Source organism: Lissotriton helveticus, chromosome 1_1, assembly GCF_964261635.1.
Source record: "Lissotriton helveticus chromosome 1_1, aLisHel1.1, whole genome shotgun sequence".
Lineage (NCBI taxonomy): Eukaryota > Metazoa > Chordata > Amphibia > Caudata > Salamandridae > Lissotriton > Lissotriton helveticus.
This window is the reverse complement of record NC_136057.1, coordinates 82,294,434-82,315,654: the sequence shown is the minus strand read 5'-3', so window position 1 is coordinate 82,315,654 and position 21,221 is coordinate 82,294,434. Positions and strand designations below refer to the sequence as shown.

The 21,221-nt window shown below is 45.0% G+C and overlaps 1 protein-coding gene across 1 annotated transcript in view; it reads left to right on the top strand.

The window, feature by feature from the left end:
• The window catches only part of LOC144758779 (uncharacterized), a 210,165-nt gene that overhangs the window by 174,820 nt on the left and 14,124 nt on the right, over positions 1 to 21,221 (top strand). Inside the window, 1 exon segment of the mRNA XM_078646449.1 lies at positions 9,967 to 9,979. Coding sequence (XP_078502575.1) covers positions 9,967 to 9,979 — 13 coding nt within the window.

Below are 21,221 nucleotides of genomic sequence, written 5' to 3'. Positions count from 1 at the left end.
TTATGATTCCCCTTCAGTATCTATGTACGCTGTGGGCATATGCATGTGAAAACGATGCTGTCAAAATCGTAATTTGGTTCATTATAAAAAAAAAAGATACTTTGCACGTATGATTAGCATATCTCACAAATTGAAACGTTGTGCACTAATCGAAAATATTTAGCAGGGCTGTGAGTGATATTACCAAGTGTTCAGCAACATTAATTTCTAGGTTGAGGCCCTCCCATGAGAGAGCAGTAACACAAAGCAGCCTCATGAGAAGTTGCACAAGATTCCTGATTCTTCTCGTGATGAACTGAATTGTGACCACCTAAAATGTGTTGTGCTTTGAGTTTCGTATGCCTCATTATTCAAATGATAAAAATGTACAATTTTGAATGCCCATGTACACGTGCTAGGTCTGTGGGGTGAGCTATTTCCATGACTTGTTTGTGGCAGGCTAATTTACCCAGCCGGGGTCACGGTTTGAGGAATCATTTTTGGCATTCCTGCACTTGTAAGTGTGCAGTGTGCACCCACGCCAGCCCAGACTCTTGCCGGAAGGGCATCAGCAAATTCCCCCGTCACCTCCCGCTAACCCCAAGTGAGTGTCAGCCCGGCTCAGACAGCTTCCCGGCACACACAGAGCCGCACCCGAAGACTTCACAGGTCTTTAAAAGACCATTAACTGGCAAATGAGGCTTTGTTGTATTTCGCCTCTTAGCGTCCCTGCATCTCCACTCTATTACTGGAACATAGCCCAGCCCCCAGAGAGCAGAGTTTCTCGGACTCCAACCGGCGGTGTTTGCTGACACTCTTTTAAAAAAAAAAAAAAAAAAAAACACCGGTAGGATGTTTGTAAGGACCGCGGGCCGCCAAGGAAGGCTTGCCGGGCCGGCGGCCCGCGGGCCGTACTATGAGTACCCCTGATATTGGGAGAAGATTTACCATCCCTAAAACCAACCAAGACGCAATAAAATCCTCATGTGAGGTGTTATCTCAAAAAATGGAAGAAGTGTCACAAAGAACCAATGCTTTGGAACTCGGAATTCCCAAAATAAAGGAAGCGTTGCATAGTTCTTCAGTGGAAATGGACAAACTAGCTCTCCAAAACAGAGACCTGAAAGACGATGTACAGCGCCTTGAGAACCATGCTAGGAAAAATTACTTAAAAATATAAAATTTTCCTTAAGACCTGGAGGGAGGAGATATTAAAAATGTTGTGATTTCTCTTCTAAAAGACATAATTCTTAAAGACTCCCCGGAATTAGATCTGACTCAGGACATGCAGCGCGTCCATCGAGATCCAAATAAGAGGAATCCTGCAAATTTAAAGCCAAGGAAAATCTTAGTGACCTTTTTAACATACTCCCTAAAGGAGAAAATCCTATCCCTCGCATTGAGAGCAGGCGTGGTCAAATGTAATTCCTTTTCCAGCCAATTCTCTTTCTCGATCAGGTCTGATGTATCCCACATTACCGCAACAAAACAGTGGGAGCTGGGTAAAATAATGACAATCTTGAATTCATTGGTTGCTAAGGTACAATTAAGGTTCCCGGCATCGTCCACCCAACTCCCAAGCTCATCACGCAGCGCGAGCCCTCCTAGACTGGTCCGTGCAATGGGACCTACAAGACGCATGGCGCAGCCACAACCCAGACACCAGGGCATACTCCTTCCACTCAGGGGCACACAACCTGCATGTACGTCTGGACAGGTACATGGTGTCTAGAGACCTACTGCCGGCGATCAGAGACACGCAATACATGGGCCGCACACATTCGGACCACAACCCACACCTTATGACACTCGCCTGGGAACAGCCGAGGCCGCCAATCCCCACCTGGAGATTGCAACCAGACCTCTTACTTGACGGCACATTCAGAACCTCGATAGGGGCACAAACAGCACAGCACTTTCGAAGATAACAATAACACTGCTTCCACACCCCAGCTAGAGTGGGATGCGTTCAAAGTAGTCCTAAGGGGGCTATGCCTCGGCACCCAGGCACATACCCGCCGTCAGCTGGAAGCAGACCTGAAACAGCTGGAAAGGGATTTGCTACAAAAGGAACAAGAGGCGACGGGAGGGGACAACACAGAGCTGCTTGAGGCAAGGACGGAACATGACAGACTAATAGGCAGACTGAAACTGGTCAACTTCGCTGCACACTCGGCACGTACACATCGCTACGGCGATAAGCCAGGCAAATTACTGGCCTGGCTGATACGGCGAGAAGACCGTTCTGCCCCAGTGACGGCCATAAGCCCGACCGCGGACACTGTGGTATACACCCAGACGGGCATACATGATGCCTTCGTGACACATTACAAGACATTATACCGGTCGCAAATGAGCAATCCGCAACCAGACATCCAAGCATACCTAGAGGAACTCACACTTCCCGCCCCAACTGACAACCAACGAGATGATCTCGGAGCGCCGTTGGTAGCGGAAGAACTACGTGAGGCCATATTTGCCCTCTCCAATGGGAAAGCCCCTGGCCCGGACGGGCTGCCTGCAGAATATTATAAAGCATACTCAGACATCCTCATTCCTGAACTGCTTAGAACATATTCGGCTGCTCTGGACAGCTCATCCGTACCAGGTCCATGAATGAAGCACTATTGGTATTGCTTCTCAAACCAAACAGGGAAGAGACACTCCTTGGGTCATATAGGCCATTAGCCCTGCTCAATACGGACTACAAGATCCTGGCATCAACATTGGCCCGTAGACTGGCGGCCCTAGTACCGGCCCTGGTACACAAAGACCAAAATGGGTTTGTCCCAACAAGATGCACCTCCCAAAATATTCGGAGGCTGTTTCGAGTGCAAGAGTATGCAGTCCAGACGTGGCCAAGATCGGGTTGCCTAGTGCTGGACCTGGAGAAGGCGTTCGACTCTGTCGAATGGCCCTATCTATCGGCAGTGCTGCGTAAATTTGACCTGGGCGATGACTTTATAGAACTAGTGGGCTTGTTATATGGGAAACCCGAGGTGAGAGTGCGCACTGGGAAATTGATCTCCGAGCCCATCAATGTCAGAAGAGGCACCAGACAGGGTTGCCCGCTTTCCCCATTATTATTTTCCCTGGCGATCGAACCCCTGGCCGAGCGGCTGCGCTCCAGCGGAGCACGATGGGGCATTCCGCTAGCAGACGACACACATGTCGTGTCACTATATGCGGACGATTTACTTTTGTACATCAAAGACCTGGATGATATGCCACCGGAACTGTCGGACATATTCCACACGTTCAAACTAATGTCGGGCCTCAAAGTCAACTGGGCCAAATCGGGGGCATACTCGTTCACTCCTGACGCCCCGGACCCTGTACTCCACATCAATAATGAACGATTACCATGGTATCAAACCACGTTCAAGTACCTGGGCATACATATATATAGGACCCCCCTAGACATTTTGGACGGCAATCTGACACGGGCCATAACGTCTGTTAGAACACAGATCGCCTTCTGGAAAACCCTCCCCATCAACGTGCCAAGCAGGGTGACCTTAACGAAAATGATAGTACTCCCCAGGCTCCTGTACTATTTTGCCAATCTCCCACTATACATCCCTGTCCGTATATTTAGAGAACTGGAGTGCATGCTCAGAGATCTGATCTGGAACACAGGCAGGCCAAGAGTAGCACTGACGAAGTTATACAACCCGGTCACTGAAGGCGGCATGGCGGTCCCGAACCTGGAGCTCTATTATCTGGCGGCACAGGTGCAATGGGTGGTGGCCTGGATTTCAGGCAGGAACCTCGAGGACACGGCTACGGCCACAGACATCCTCTCCCCGCTGCAGATACACACCCTATTCCACCCACTGACGAGCCCTAGGAATCACACGCAATTACATGTAGCTGTGGCCACGAAATGCTATGGCAGATGCTTACGTCTCACTAAAACCACCATACCATATGCACCAGCGTTGCCACTCCTGGGTACCCCCAAGGCCACGTCAGTCGTGACGGAGGCGGCATTGGAACAGTGGACGCGCGCAGGCATAGAAACAATGACGGATCTGTACGCAGATGGCGCCCTGCTCTCCTTCGAGACGTTGACTGCTGACACGGGACTGCCTGCGGGACAGTTCCTGCAACATGCCTCAATACTAAGGACACTTACGCAGAAATGGGGGAACATTGCTAACGAACTGCCCACACACCAGTTAGTTCAATGCATGCACGTGATGGGCAGCGGGACGCATGTAGTGCACTGGCTAACACAGGCGCTGCTCTCACACACACAAACCACATTACAACCTCTGTGGGATAAATGGGCGGTAGACAGAGGGAGGGCATGGACGGACAAGGAGTGGGCGGTGATACTCTCGGGCCCCCGCAACATTCCCCGTAATGCACGCTTTAAACAGATACAATTTTACGTCCTACACCGCGCATATCTATCCCCGGACAAGATTAACTCATATTTCCCGGGTACGGAGGCCAAATGCCCAAGATGCGACACGGAGGGAGCAGACCTCCTCCACATGCTGTGGCAATGTCCCCGGCTTCTAGCGTACTGGCAATCGATACTAACGCCGTTGAAGCGCTGCACGGCGATGCCGATCCCATTCTCGTGGGAGGCATGCCTGCTGGGCCTCTTCCATAGGACCAAATTAAACGGGGTGCCTTCCCGCTTCTGGGACCTTGGCCTCATCACAGCCAAAAGACTCATCACAAAACATTGGAAAAGGGCGGCACCACCAGCGATGGAACACTGGCGCGCTTCGCTAGATAACTGGGCGAAAGCGGAGAGTATATCTCTACATAATGAGGAGACGGCGGGACTGCGTAAATACCCCATAGCGACACTCTGGGACGACATGGTCCGCTCCTTCCACAGTGACCCCCGGGCACCAGGGACTCCAGAGAGACAGCCACTCCCAGACGGGGAACACAGTGATGGCCACCACACACCAGACGCCACAGACAACGGACATAACGCCCACACACCTGACACCTAGATCCCCCCTCTTCCCCCCTCCCCTGCCCGGCCGACACGCCAAGACTGCTGCCACCCTCCCGCATCGCCAACATAGCTCCCGCAATTGCAGGAACAGCCACGAACTGACCGACGCGCTACCACCGTACTCTCCCCTTCCCCCCCCCCCCCTTTTTTCCCCGGCCTCCCCCCCCCCGCCGCAATCTCCACTACCTGTTACACCACACGCCGCATGATCCCAAGTTCGATATCCTTTTCCCATTACGCTTTTATTGAATTTGCTCGCTTAACAAGATCCGTTAACAGAGATAGCATGATCACGCAATGTTTGAACGTTGACTTTATCAGCGAACTGTTGCAATGCACTTTGCGATCCGCTCCATGATCTATGTATGAACTTCTTTAACTGTTGAATCTTCATATACCAAGACTCTGTATGACATATGCTTGTAATTTTTTTCATCCTTTGCACTGAATAAAAGATATTTAAAAAAAAAAAAAAAAAAATTAAGGTTCCCGGCATCGCTTCGGATTATGTGGAATAACCGCATGTATAACATGCGACAGATTGAGGAGGTTGATACCCTGATTGACAAAATTAAGTGCGGCGGTGGGGTATAGGTTGGGATGGGTGGGTGAGTCCTAAGGTAGCAATCCTCATAGAATAACCTGGCTGGTTTGTTTAGAGGGGTCTGGCTTATCATATGTATAATTGTCTTTTATTGAAAGCTTCTAGGAGACATTGCCCACAGGGCATTCACCTGGAGTAATAGGGGGGTTTCCCAGGGTAGCAAGGGGGGGGTCACAGGATCAGGGATGGGTGGCAGGAGGGAGGAGGAGCACGGGTGGGGCTGCATCAGGAGAAAATCAATAAAAATATCCTCAATCTCAAACCTGTTTTAGAATCGAAGCCATTCTTAGAATGTTTGAATGCTGCACTGTTATTCGGCAGAAATAGGCCGCCTCAATGAGTAGTAAAATTAAATGTATCTCTTGGAATATTAACGGGCTCAGATCTCCACGTAGGCATGGACTGGTTATGAAGTATCTTGAACAGTCCTCTGCTCAGGTTTGCCTCCTTCAAGAGATGCACCTGAGTCATTCGGAGTCTAGGACCATCTTTGGTAAATATCGTTGGATCGAGTCTTTTTGTTCCTCTGAGCAGGTCACACATAATAAGGGGGTTGCGATCATAATGAGATACGGGCAAATGGCACTATTAAATCAGTCACCTCGGACCAATCTGGGAGATTGATTATAGCACAGACTGAAATAAGGGTGACCGAGTTAACTATAGTTTCATTCTATTCAACATAATTCACGATCTCGGGCTAGCAGACCTTTGGAGGGCTAAGATGGGAGATAAAACTGGTTTTACTTTTTTTAGTAAAAAATATGGTCCTTCTTCGCGGATTGACTACATCTTAACTGATAGGTTGGGCTTAGAGAATGTCGGTGATATTTCTATTTTACCTTGTATTCTTTCTGACCATGCTCCTATTTCTTTTTCCTATGAAGGGGGTAGGCGAAGCCTTAGATCTAGATGGACTCTGAAAAGGGCAATTGCTTTCTAATGTCGAAATAATCAGGGCACTTAAAGCTGCTACAATTGATTTTCACCCTTAATATTGGCTCAACATCCCCAGACTTTGTCTGGGACGCCTATAAAGCAAATCTACGCGGTCAGATTCATAGTCCGATCTGCTAAAAAAATAAGGAAGAGTCACTGGAATTTCAAAACATAGAAAAAGAGATAGGAAAGTTGGAAAATGAGAGGCTCTGTAGTTCCTAGATATCTATTAGTAGGTTGGTACAAGTCAATAAAGACCTTGACCGCCTCCGTCAAGAATATAGAGGCAAATTGGATCTAAAAGTAAAAGCCGAGTGGCTTTCGCATAAAATGCAACACTATGAATATGGCAAAAGGGCGGGGGCTCTTTTAGCCTGTAAGGCGCGGATAGGTCGAGCCAAGAACAATATACCAGGTAGGAAGCGGCCAGGTTGCGTCCCTACAACCCAAGATTGACACCATTCTGGCTTGGGAGCCCACCAAGACCCAGACAGAGGTGAGGGCGTTCTTAGGACTCTCCGGGTACTACAGGAGGTTTGTTAAGAGGTATGGCACCATTGTTGCCCCCTTAACGGAGCTGACTTCCAGGAAGAGTCCAAGAAAGTGATCTGGACTGAGTCCTCCTAGAAGGCTTTTGATGCCCTGAAGGCCGCCATGTGCACGGCACCCGTGCTCAAGCCATCCGACTTCTCCAAGGAATTTGTTGTGCAGACTGACGCTCCAGAGCATGGAGTGGGAGCGGTCCTCTCACAACTTAATGAAGAGTGCCTAGACCAGCCTGTAGTCTTCCTTAGCTAGAAACTACTCCATAGAGAACAGAGGTGGAGTGCCATAGAAAGGGAAGCTTTCGCTGTGGTCTGGGCGCTGGAGACGCTGAGGCCATACCTTTTTGGGACTCACTTCCAGGTTCAGAGAGACCACTGGCCCCTCAGATGGTTGATGTAAATGAGGGGTGAGCTGCTGAGGTGGTCCATCTCCCTACAAGGAATATACTTTATGGTGGAACACCCTCTTGGCACAGGACACACCAATGCAGATGGTCTGTCCAGGTTCTTCCGCCTCAGTGAAGAGAACTCCCAGGAGGGTGGGTAGTTCTCCCTAGTTCTCCCTACTTTCAGCTGGAGGGGACATGTGTTAGACTTGGCATCTTTTGGCGTGTTTCCCCTGAGTTTTTGCTTTCTGACCTCCAAGTTTTGACTCTGTTTTTGCTGGCTTAGCGTTTTTGTGCACTTTTTGCACTGCTGATCAGTGGTAAAGTGCAAGTGCTCCTGTGGTGAAGTGTGTTATGGATTGGATATTTGATTTACTTGTCAGTCCTTAGTAAAGTGCACTGAGTGTGCCAGGGCCTGTGAAACAAATGCCACTCATGGGCCTTGCAGCACTGACTGTGCCACCCATTTGAGTAGCCCTGAAAAGGTACCATTGACCTGCCATTGCAGAGTCTGCGCGCAGTTTGTAACTGCCATGTCGACTTGGCCAGTGCACACACTGGCTGGTCCCTAAACTTCCCTTTTCTTACATGTCAGGCACCCCTAAGGTAGGCCCAAGGTACCCCTGTGAGCAGGGTGCAGAGTATGTGAAAGGTAGGACATGCCCTGGTATGTGTGGCGTGTCCTGATAGTGAATTACAGCCAATTTCATGTTTCACATTTGCAAGGCTACCTGTTCTCCCCCCCCCCCAATAGGACAGATGGGAAGTTTGTTTATAACTGACTGACTGAAGATATTTGTTGAGCACACTATTGCTGAGGCGTCTTGGCGCTGGATAATGTGGAACCAAGACAGCCTAAAAAGATTAGATTTGTGTGAAGAGCCAAGTTTTTATACTTTTCCTAAAAAGCGTGCGGCAAGTCTGGAGTTACTTAAGTTAGCTGCTTGGAATGAAAAACGTTTTCCTCCCCATCTTACTCTTTTTATCCTCGGAAGAAGTACTAGTGCAGTGTCAGTGGATCTCGGGCAACGCAGTGGGACGTAACGGGGAAATAAAGATTGTAGGTCTGTCGCCCCTCCTCCGTAGAGGGCTTTATGCACTAGGCAAAGGGCTTTAAACTCCACCCGCCATCTTTATAAGATAACATCTTATAAACATAACTGGCCCTGGGAATTAGGTAGGAAAATAAAGTTTAGTATGCCTGAACTCAGAATATAAAGTGTATCTTTTACTGAAGGTGATTTTTACATTCTTTGTTTGAAAATACCACTTTTAGAAAGTGGGTATTTTCTTGCTCAGTCTTCCTGTGTGCCTATGCTGGAATGTGGATTGCCTGTCTGGGTTTTAGATGACAGAAGACTGGGGGAGCAGGATTGGTTCCAGATAGTCTAGATGGGTCAGGAAAGGGCTGAATAGACCTGGGCTGCAATGAGGGAAGAGGGATGAGATTTCCATGCACCTCCAAGGGCCTGGTCTGCCTCTGACAATACCTTCTAAACCTCCTGCCAGGAAATCACACCAGAAAATGCAGAACTGGTTCTGCCTGGGCACACTCTCTGCCTAAGAAATCAAAGGATTTTGGGATATGAATATTGGGGCCTAGAACCCTGAACTTTAGAACTCTTTTGGATCAAGAAGACTGCCAAGAAGAAGAGCCGGAGAAGCTGTGAAGATGAACTACCACTTTGTTGTGTGCTTTGCTGTGTTGGCCTGCAGTGGCTGCTTCTGTCTTGGGGCGTGAAAGGACTGGACTGACCATTCTGCAATCTACTTTGTGAGTCTCTCCAAGGGCTGGAGGTAGAGCCTCTGCCCTCCACACTGGGGACTGTGTGTTTTGTGCTGCAACTGAAGAAAAACAACTTGACGACGTCTAGGATGCCGCTGCCGACTCCGTGTCCTGAAGGCACTGCAGAGGGCAACACAGCAAAGCCGCACTGCGACCCTGGTCTCACCGTCGACGCCTGCTGAGGTCGCCACCGAGCCGCTGCTCGCACCGCGAGCTATGGGCACCGCACTGTGCCCCGCTTCGCTCCACGATGACGCCTTGGCACCGCATAGGGCACCACCGCAATGCCGCAATGCGACCCTGGTCTCACTGAAGACGCCTGCTGACGCCGCCACCGAGATGTTGCTTGCACCGCGACGTGTGGGCACAGCGCTCCGCACCGCCTCGCTTCAACACCTTGGTATCCTGCACCACACCGCTCCACACCAAGATTGACGCCACTGCTTGCACCGTGGTTCAAGGGCACCATTTGTAAAGTTACATGGTGCACTGCAGCCTTGGCTTACGACCCCATCGGACTCTGCCACCGAGCCGCTGCTCGCCCCGCGACCTGAGGGCACCGCGCGCTGCACCGCTGCACTTCGTACTGCAGCTCCTGACTCCAACAGAGAGGAGATCTACCTGCAATGTGTGTGACTTCAAGGGCCCGACAAATCATAAACCGACCTCTGGAACCAGCGCCTGCAGACGCCGTTTTTTCGGAAGCTCAACGAGAGGTCAACGATGCCCTGCATTTCTAAAAGGTACTGTTTGCAGGTGTTCCTGACACTGTAGCTGTCCCGCGACGACGCGGTCAGCCAGAACTGTTTGGATTTGTATGCTCACAGCGCCGTGAAAGCCCCGGATGAAGCTATTGACATCAAGAAACTATTTTTAAAGCGTATTTTGATAACTGTAGATTTTTACTGTATTGTGGATTTTTATCGTTTTTGGTATTGTCTTAAATATATAAAAGTACTAGCTTGCCCGTCGCACGTTGCTGCGATCTCAGAAGAAAGGAAATTCAAGGAAACTCGTTATGATAACATTCAATTTACATTGGGTCATTTTTATTGAAACCTAGCTTACCCGTCGCACGTTGCTGCAATCTCAGAAGAAAGGAAATTCAAGGAAACTCGTTATGATAACATTCAATTTACATTGTGTAATTTTTATTGAAATGTATTCATTTTAATATGGAAAACGTTTCAAAGTGTCGTTTTAATCCTATTTATTTATTCGAGTGCTTGTGGATACTCGATTTTCTATTTTTCCGTCTGGTGCGTACATCAGTTTTACGAAAGATTATGAGGGCCCTGGGGGGTCGATATTTTAAAAAAATGTACGCCAGAAACCTTCGCGGGAGTGTACTCAACAACTTCCCAAAGTTTCCTGGCGATCGGATGAATGCTGTTTTAATTCTATTTATTTATTCGAGTGCTTGTGGATACATGATTTTTTCTTTTTCCGTCTTGTGCCTACATCAGTATTCGAAAGATTATGAGGGTCCTGGGGGGCTGATATTTTAAAAAAATGTATGCCAGAAACCTTCGCGGGAGTGTACTCAACTACTTCTCAAAGTTTCCTGGCGATCGGATGAATGGTGTTTTAATTCTATTTATTTATTCGAGTGCTTGTGGATACGTGATTTTTTGTTTTTCTTTCCGGTGCGTACATCAGTATTCGAAGGATTATGAGGGCCCTGAGGGGCGAAATTTAAACAATTTTTATGCCAGAAACCTTCGCGGAGTGTACTCAACTACTTCTCAAAGTTTCATGGCGATCGAATGAATGGTGTAGTAATGCATAAAGGACAAACAGACAGACAGACCTTCGTTTTTATAAATATAGATTGGATATTTTTCTAAACTGGTGTGGTATCCTTTTTTAGTGCTTACACTGTATTACTGTTGGTTATGAGCAAATACGTTACACACTGCCTCTAAGATAAGCCTGACTGCTCGTGTCAAGCTACCAAGGGGTTTTATTTTAGGAGTGTAACTCCCTTATCCTGACTAGGAAGAAGGGTCCCTATTTGGAAAAGGTGCAATCCCTTGCCAACTAGATACCCCTATTTCTAACAGTGTGCAGCTGACTTGTTTCTTCAGGTATTAGATGCTGAGGCAACATGTAATTTTTCCTGTTGCAATCTTCCTGGTGTGTTTGAGGCTTGTTCCATGTCTGATGTTTCCATCACGGTAAGTGCTAGGGATGAACAGAGGACAACTGTGTTATGTTGATCTGATAAAGGGTCACTCTGGAACCGTAACAAGTGTTTTATGGTGATTTAGGTAGTGCAGGCAACAGTTGTTCGCTGGTGTTCTGGACTCCTAAGAGCTGGCCCTTTCTATAAATTAATCCAAATCTAACATTCCCCCTCCCTAATTGAGTTATCTACTACCCTGGCTGTTTGTGGCTGTGTCTTGAGCATGGATGGTTCCTGTTTCTGGCTTGTGGTGTGAGTGTTCCCCTTGGCATTGTGTGTCCTAATCAGGTTATTCTCCCTATTTTCAGGGTAGCCTTGTTCATGCAGGCCCATATTAGTTGCAGGGTGCTGCACAGCAAAAGCAAGATTGTAACCACTGGTAAAGAGGCCTTGCTTAGACCTGCGATCCACTTTGGTAGCCAGGTATACAAACCTGTAAACCATTTTATGTTTGGGGCACCTTTTTTTTCTTTTAATCATGATCCACTGTAGGTTGTATAGTGTTTGGAAGGCGATTGACAGTGTGTCCTTGTCCAGGTCTTTCATGGGAATGAAGGTACACCACACTGTACATATCTTGACGCATACACCTCCTTCCATTGTGGTATTGAGTCCAAGACATACTGGTATTACATCACAATGAGGCAGATGGTATACATTTCTTCTTTGCATTTAGGCCAGTTTCAGTGGTGCTCATCATTTTGAGCAGTTCTCACCTGATGATCTGCAGCCACCAACCTGACACTTTTCTGATATCCACGATCAGATCCTGGATCACAAGCTCAGCGTCTTATTCCTCACCGAAACATGGCTCACTCCATCTACATATGGTTACCCTGTTTGGACTCCCCCTCTTTGATATCTCATTCAAAGATGCGATAGACCCTGTGGCAGAGAGTTTGGTATCACAATCATAAACAGAACCTATATTAAGGGCATTCTGTCCCCTGGCCTTATTTAGGACTGTGAAAGCATGCCATATGAATTACATTTTAGCAAAACTATGACATTTGCATGTTTTCTGATTTATAGACCACCAGGCACCTCTAAACAGTACAGGGAATCTCTAATAGAGTGCCCTACCTTGCACTCAATTAATCAAATAAGTTTTATTAGCATTTGGCGAAAGCATATAAGTACAAAGAAATGTCACAATGCAAATTGATTGAAAAGCATTTTTATGACAAGCAATTTAAAATGACGCCAACCGTATGCAAACTCTTCCTAATCCTGTGTCGAATTCTAGTTAACATGTTTAAAACCTTACAACAATTCGTTATCAGTAATTAAGCAATTAACGACAGGCTAATGAAAATGATCAAATAAAACAACCCCCCTCTCTAATGAACTTTTCCTAGTCCGAATGACTGAGTATAACACATTTGCAGTCATAAAACAGATGAAAGGGGTTTCCAGGGAATTAAGGAAGGCCTGAAGAGTAAGAAAATAGACTCAGCGCTGTTAACATTGGGAGAATTCTTTTTTCTTTCCATTTTATAAAAACAACATAAAAATAAAATATGAGACATCGTTTGAGTAGACACGCCATCACAAGGACATAGCAATAGATTATTTAGTGAATGTTCTGCAGAAGGAGTCCAACCTGATGGCATTTCGTAAACTCCTGAAAACGTATCTTTTTAACATACCTTTCTAACATCTGCTCCTTGCCCGCTTGATCTGTCCACAGCGCTGGGATGCCTCAGGGTAGCCATGCGCTATATAAGTCTCATTTCATTTTATTCAAGCTGGATATCCTACCATCAGGGAAAAATTCAATCTCCTCCTCGGTAAAAGATATCGATGCATGTCGTTCGAGACAAGGGAGAGCTATGAATCATATCCTCTGGGCACTCTAGGCAGTGTCTAGTCGAATATAACTGTGACTTTACTTTGATTACATTGCCATCTTTCTAACTCACATTTATTAACTAAAGCCTCTCTTAACTCAATTTTGGGGAAAGATACGCATTTAGAGGGTGTTGTGTACAGAAAAGCCAGGCCCAAATCTGTGAAAGACTTCTTGACATATGCTAGCCAAGTAATACTAATGGCTCGTTCCAGGTTGATTATATCTTTATTACAGCTTGATTCAACATAACCAAGTTTCCAGCCATAAGAGGCGCGGGCCATTTTGATCAAGTCGGTAATGAAAGGGAGGTCAAGTTCTTTGTGGGCAATCAGATTCGAGCAAGCCAGAGTAACTGAAAGCAGCTTGTTAACATACTTATCCTCCACTTTCTGCAGAGCACCCACTTCAGCTGTGCCCCATATTTCTGCTCTGTAAGGGGCTTTGGCTAAGGAGTTTGGCAAATAAACTTGTACCATTTCCCTAATTTATTTTTTACCCAGTTTAGAGGCAAATTTCCACAGAGCAGCTATGCTTCTTTGCAATAAATAATTCTGTTTTCTACCATAGCAGACCAGTCAAGTTTTGAATCGAAGAAAAGGACTAGAACACAAGCATTTGCAATGCAATAGGTTTTGCATTTATGCAAGTTTAAGGTATTGGCACTGTAAATGACAATGCCTTTTATTTATGTTTTGAGTTATAAAACCTAAATAAAAGGCATTGTCATTTACAATACTAATAGCTTAAGCCCTAGCAAGACCTTTTGCATTGCAATAAAGGGCCTTTTCAACCGATTGTTAGACTGTAAATATCGGAGGATGCGACCAGCCTGCGATGTCTTCAAAGTAGTGATAAATAGTGCAGTGAAGAAGATTTGTAAATGTTGTAAATTACACACACAAAGTGTGAAGTGAGAGTTACATATGGTCCGAGCTATAAACACTAACAAAGCGCTCCAACGCCTTTCGCTCTATGATTACACTGTCGTGCCTCAGGAGGAAGAGCAGGGGGTGGGCTATTGCCTGACCTTTCCGTGATTTGAGTGTGCAGTGTGGTATTGCGTAATGGCATTGCTATCTTTGGCCTAATAAAAAACACTCCAGCTGGGCCCTGGCTTCACCTCCTGGTGCAGGGCAGGCTGTGCTTTATGGCAGGCATGGAGGGTAGGAGGGAAGGAATCTGCTACAGCTCCGGCCTCGTACAGAGCCCCTGCTATTACTAGTGAGAGAGAGGCACTGAAGTGGTGGTATTGGTACTGGTGGTGGTGGTGGTATTATTGGTGTTGGTGGTGTTGTAAATAAAACCGGCTTTTGAAAACAAACGGTCATGTGGCTTTAATACAGATGACGTGTAACACAAATTTGCTATTTTCAGCTTCCTGCACTGAATATGGAGGGTGGGGCATTTTTTTCTAGGTTAAGAAGCAGAAAAAGTATATTGTTAGATTAATGGAACTTACTGGGAAAGGCACTGCCAACTCCATATTATTTGTGGTCAATAGCACATTCCTATCCAGAAGTTGAACCAAATGCAGAAGATTAGTAGGCTATGCTTATATATGGGCTCAGTGCATGTCCAGGCCCAGTATTCAGTTTACATACAAACCAATCATGTTGAAAGTTACCAGATTTCTCAACTGAATACAAATTTAAATAAATAAAACAAAATTTATTGCGCACGCTGCAACGCCAAATGCGAAGAAGCGTGCTCAAAACAATTTGTGTTTATTTATATGTTTACTTACCTGTAATGGGCCGTAATTTGCGGTTTACTACTCCCCACCCTGTCCCTCCCCCGGCACATGTCAGCGCCCGGCAGCACTCCCACCACCGGCCGCTACTGATCAAAAGGAAATTATAACAGCATATTCCACAAGGCAAGCCATGGGTGTTTGCTAAGCATTTTTTTTTAAACAATTTTTATTATTTTCAGAGTAACAAACATACACGTTGACATTTAATACGACCACTGTAGTATGTATACTGAAATCCACAGGTACACGTTTACAAAATGTCAAGGTATTGTAGCAAGCATGATATACCACTATTCATTTTATGCAGGTCATTAGCCCCCCAAGACGTATCTTATTCTAGATCTTCTTCCTCGTCTGAGCTTGTAACGTCCTCCTCTGGCAACGGGTCACATATTTCTCATCGATATTCATTCCACGAAGTCCACACTTTGTTCCATTTGTGAGGACACGCCCTAGTGATATACACCGCCCGCTCTGTCAAAATTAGTAGATCCATGTTTCTGCTCCACTGCGCCAAGGTGGGTAGTTCTGCTGCGCCCCACTTTTGCGCTATATCTCTTTGCTACCATTATAGCCAATGTACCCCATATTTGGCCACATCTGGATAAATCATTCGGATCCCAAATATTCAAAATACATTTGCGTGGCTCTGGTGTCAGGGAGACCTTAAGTGTTTGTCAAATAGTGCGCATCACCTGTCGCCAGTATTCAGTTATGAATGGGCAGTTCCATAGGGTATGAATTAGTGTACCCTTTGCTAAGCATTTTGATACACACTGTTATTCTTAAACAAGTATGGACATTTTGAGGAAACAGAAAACAAAAATCCAGCAGAAATGCAAGGTGCAGGAAGACTAACAAACTCTCAAAAAATGTAATTAACAAAAAACACTATTTGTGAATTCCTTTATTCTTCCGGGGTGGGTATGTTGCCAGAAAACTGTGGTTGTAATATTGTCGGATGTAAATATTGTGCCCTGTTGATTCAAGTCCATTGCTACACTGGAGTAATAACATGAAATCTACCCCAATGGGACAATATTTTTGTAAACTATATTTAGGACAAAATGTTTGTCAGACATTATTTTTCATTACGATATTCAGACATAGAGCCCAGAGTGGGGTGTACGAACTTATAATGATATTATTTGCAGTTTTATATAAAATACCGCCAAGATTAAAAAGGATTAAGAGTGTTTGTTTCTTAAATACTCATTTTCAAGAAGAAAGTTGTTTTTGAAAGTCTGTAGCCCGCGTAAAATATCCAATTTCTAGAACAGATAGTTGCGGGTTCTTAAAAATATGCCTGATGACTTTTTTGGGGGAGTTTTAATATAGCTCAAACTAGACCTGAAGGTATCAGAGCCCTTTACATGAGCACCAGTTTCTTACAGACAGACAGCTTCATTTTTGTTGTTTTTGTTATGCATGGGGAGATCAAGTGATTTGCCCAGAATCACAGGATGTTGAGCATCCCTGCTGAGACTTGAACCTAGCTTTGAGCCTTCACTCTAAATGTATTTAAAGATGCCATCCAGTGTAGAGATAAAAAAAGTTAACTTTGCCCAATTCTGCATCTTCATCAATAGGCCTTCCAGAAGGTTCCTTTGTTAGAAGAAATCAGTTTGGGTGTCGATATCCAGTGTAAGATAATTCACCGAATGGCCCATTTAATGCTTAACCACACCTTACAGATTTTTGTTTCCAAGCTCTTCGACAGCAGAGAACCGACAGAAACTAGAGTGCTGCAAGGCGGCACCGGGATACAGCATAACACGTCCTGCAAAAACCAAGTAACCGATATTACAAATTAGCAAAAGAATATTCACAGGAGAAAACAGAATATAACACTGATTTATTGACTCGCGCACATTAGACTGAGCTTGGTTGGGACAGATTTTTAATCACAGCTGCTAGTACAGAATCACAGAACAATAATCACTTCAGATGAAGGAGCCATTTAATTAGACGTGGTGGAAACTGGAAGACAAATTATGCCACCTTTGCATTATATGTAAAACACAACAAGTTTGTGAAAGGATAAAGCAAACACCCAATTTATATAGCATTGCGAGTCAGTCAGTCAGAAATACTTTATTTCGACTCTAAAAGAGCCATAAAAGTTTGTACACACATAATTTCATTTTATAATAAAACAATATTTCAACACGATCAATAATTACAGTTTTAAAAACAATTAGTATTTGCTTCGAATTTTAAAAGCAATAAAAAGATAATTTAAAATACAGTGCATTAGCTCAACTGTACCTGGGCAAAATAAAAACTCTATTGCCATATTATGATTCGCAATCCCTGCAGCAAGTAATAATGGACAAATAAACTGCTTCCTCTGAAGGAAATAAAATCTACAGAAAAGAATAAAGTGCATATTGCTTTGAAATGAGAAGTTATCACATGGACAAACTGGGAGTGAGGGAAACCACGAGCCTTGAATAGGGAAGGCAACTAAGAAGTGTATTATTTTTAGCCCCAGCCTTGTCAACAAAAATGTCCTTTTATTTAGATCGATTCGAAGGTACAAGGCAGGTTCTCTTCGTGGTTGCGCATGACACGCTAACTGATTGGTCTCTCTACTTGTGAGGCCTGCCTGGGTGTAGCTTTTGAGAAAGAGTGACTTTATAGTAGCAGAGGATACATTTTGTAATATTTTGGGGTTTGTATAATGTTCTGGAACACCCATTTTGGAAAAACACTTATGACATACTTTAGCCAAGGTATGTCTAAACTATTGTCCAAATTCATGCAGTCTGTCAATATTGTTCTACAAAGGGCAGCCTCAGAGTTTTTCCTAATTTTTTGTCAGAGCAACAGTGGTTGTATCGCAAAACAGTCTTTCAGATAATTCAGACTTACTTCCTCGTGACCGAATAAAATAGAAACTTATTCTCTACTATTTGCAATGATTTACAATTTACATATCCCCAGCCCTAAAAGTTGCCACAGAAAGGTTTTTGCTCTTGTAGATACATAAATCTCCTTAGTTGGTTACCCTCCTAGCCTTTTAGCAAATCTAAAGATTGCATCAATTAACTTTTGAAATTGCATAATCTAATATCTAAGGCATGTTTCCAATTAAAGTTAACATCGAATGGTATCCCTAAGTAGGTAAAGCAAGTAACTTTCTCAATTACTTCTCCCCCAATAAAAAAGTTCTGGTTTTAGCGTTTTTAGGTGCACATTTCATGACAAATGATTTAGTGCGATTCATTTTTAACCCCAGGTTGTTCATAAAAAACTTTAAAGGAATCTAGCAGTATTTCTAGTGCATTTGCTTTCCTGGCTATCGGGACAGCATCATCCACATATAAGAGCATGGGAATTGGACCCTTATTACATCTTGGGATATCCTTTCCCACCTTACACAGTTGATCTCCCAGCCCTTTAATATATAATAAAAAGAGAAACGGGGCCAAGACACACCCCTGCCTTATACCCATTTCAGAGGGAAAGCCTTCTGTCAGATCTCCCTCACAGCTGTAACGGACTGTGGCTGTGGCGTGTTCATGAAGTCTACTAAACAACATAATAATTGATTTGTCAATCCCCATTTCTGACATTATGGACCACAATTGACTACGATTAACTGTGTCAAAAGCACAGGTTAGGTCCATGAAAGCTAGGTGAACACAGCCCTTCTGTGCCTTAGTATACTTTGAAAAATTAATGATGAATTAATAGATTGTTCCACAGTTCCAAGCCCAGGTCGGAATTCAAACTGGTAAATTGAGAGTGCCCGACATTTCGATGCCCAGACTTCCAATTTCGCCAGAATTACCCTGCCAAATATTTTTACTGAGCTATCAAGAAGGGAGATTGGGCGATAGCGCCAGGGTTGCGTTTTATCACCTTTTTAAAAAAATCAGCACTATAATTCCCTCCTGCCAGGTCTTGGCTAATGGGCCTACTATTACAGCTTTTAAGACATTTGTAATCAGTGGTGCCCAGAAATATGGTAAGTGCTTGTATAGATCCACGGGGATTCTCTCTGGACCAGGAGCTTTTTCTGGGTGGCTTTGTTCTATGGCTAAAAGTACCTCACTCACCTCTATGGAGTTCCTTAAGCCCTGGGCTAAACCCATATCAAAAGGAGTTTCCATTACGAAGGGTAAATTTACTGTCCTAGGCTGCGAGGAGGACATTTTTGAGAAATGGGTACTTTAGTATCAATTTTGTGCACCTTGGCGCCGGAAGTAGAAACTGAATTAACCACCTCCCAGAAATCACGAGAGTCTTTCCGAGCTGACGCAGCTTTCAAATCTTCCCAGGCCTTATCCTTCAGGGACCGTTTCCTATTCTCGATTACCTTCTTATAGTCTTTCCTTACTCTAGTTATTTCATCCTTGCTCCTCGGGTTCCTTTAAGTGCCACCCATAGCTCCTTATGGGCTTCAGAACTACTCTTATTGAACTATCTCGGGTTTACGGACATTTCCTATGGCATTTCGTTAATCTGTCTGCCATAGGGCCATTTATATTTGAGAAGGCAGATCTAATGTCCACTGGGGGGGGGCAATATCTGAGAGAACTGTGACTATCTCCATCTTATTGTTTGTCATAAGATCTTCCAGGAATGCAGACTTATTGATCTGGTGTGGCGCCGCGGCCAGGGCGACTGACGCTGGAATCTGGGGATCACGGTTCGATTCCCGGCTCCGGCGGCAGGTTAGCCCAGCACCATGTGACTCTGGGCAATAGCTTGCTTAATCTTCCCGACGGCCCCCAGCGCCTAGAGACCCTAACGGGTGATTGTGCGCTTTACAAATGTGGATTATTATTATTATTATTACCCATTTGATATGAATACCCTTGTTCCTATTATACACAACTTCACTCTTTGTTTTTTTTATCCCGTATTTTTGCCGAAGGCAAATGTAGAGGTATGACAATAGGATTGTGGTCACTCATGCAACTTGCCCTCACTACATAGCTCTTAAAGAATTGCTCTAGATCTTTACAAATTAAAATATGATCTAGAATTGAGGACCCACGTATGTTGGAATCTAGGAAGAAGTAACCGCATTTACGTCTTGGGCATATTTCATATCTTTAGCTATAATAACTCTATTCAGTGAATCCCCATACGGCGTGTGTTTAAAAGGGTTCACGGACTGCTCTCTCTCATCACATGGGCAGTCATATGGTGACTACTTTGTTTACAACAGATGGTGACTATAGTAATTAATTCATAGTATGGATCGATTTTTACCTCACAAAGCAAAAGATTTTTTGGACAGCCATCGGATTTGTGTATTGATCGTGTGTGTGTGTGTGTGTGTGCACAGAAGAGCAACTATATTGTGAAATGTTTTGAGAAGGGCATGTTTTTTCTGTGGTTTTACAGAAAATATTTACGGGGCCCATGGCTGCTGACATAGGACCCGGGTGTGGCTGGTTGATCTGCATAGGTCTGGGCAGGGGTGGAATGTGTGCACTGCAGACAGGAATGTGCAGCAGGGCAGACAGACACCGTCTCATGCACATGATTTTCAGCCCAAGGCTAAGTCATATCTGCAAGGCTTGCCCTCACGCCCCCGTCCACAGACTCACTGCCCCTCCTTCAGACTTTTCTGGCTGTTCAGATCAAGGCATTACTTGTCTTTCATGACTGCTTCGAAATCCTCAGCAGGTACAGATGTCCTGAAAGTCCTGCTGCTGGTGGTGCTGCTGTTGTTTTTGCAGCTATCTATCATGTTGACAGCCCTTCGGAACAGCACGGGAGAGAGGGAGGCCGGATTGCAAAGCGACCAGTTCTCCGGAATCCGCGAGCCCCGGGGTCCAGAGCTGTTGCAGTTATGTGTTGGAGCAATAGGAGGCAGCCATTACTTTCACGTTCCCAGCATGACCTGCACATGTGGAACGAGCAACACGATTGCTGGTTGCAGGACAACAATCTCCTTGCTGATTGGCCAAAATAGCTTCAGAGGTGGGCAGAGATTAACAAGGTTGGTTGCAAGAGAGCTCTTGCCCATTGTTTTCCACAACCTTTATTGAAAACGAAAGCTTTATAATTAGGTTTTTATGTCTAACTTGGAAGCGTTTTAGTTAGGATGCATTTCGGAGAACTAACGTGTACACGCAGTGTAGATGGCATAAGTGTACCATTTGCGAATCTATGCTAGGAAGTAAGCTGATATTTTACATTTAACAAAATCAGTACTGGCGTGCATCGCGTTCCTTGAAGCCACATG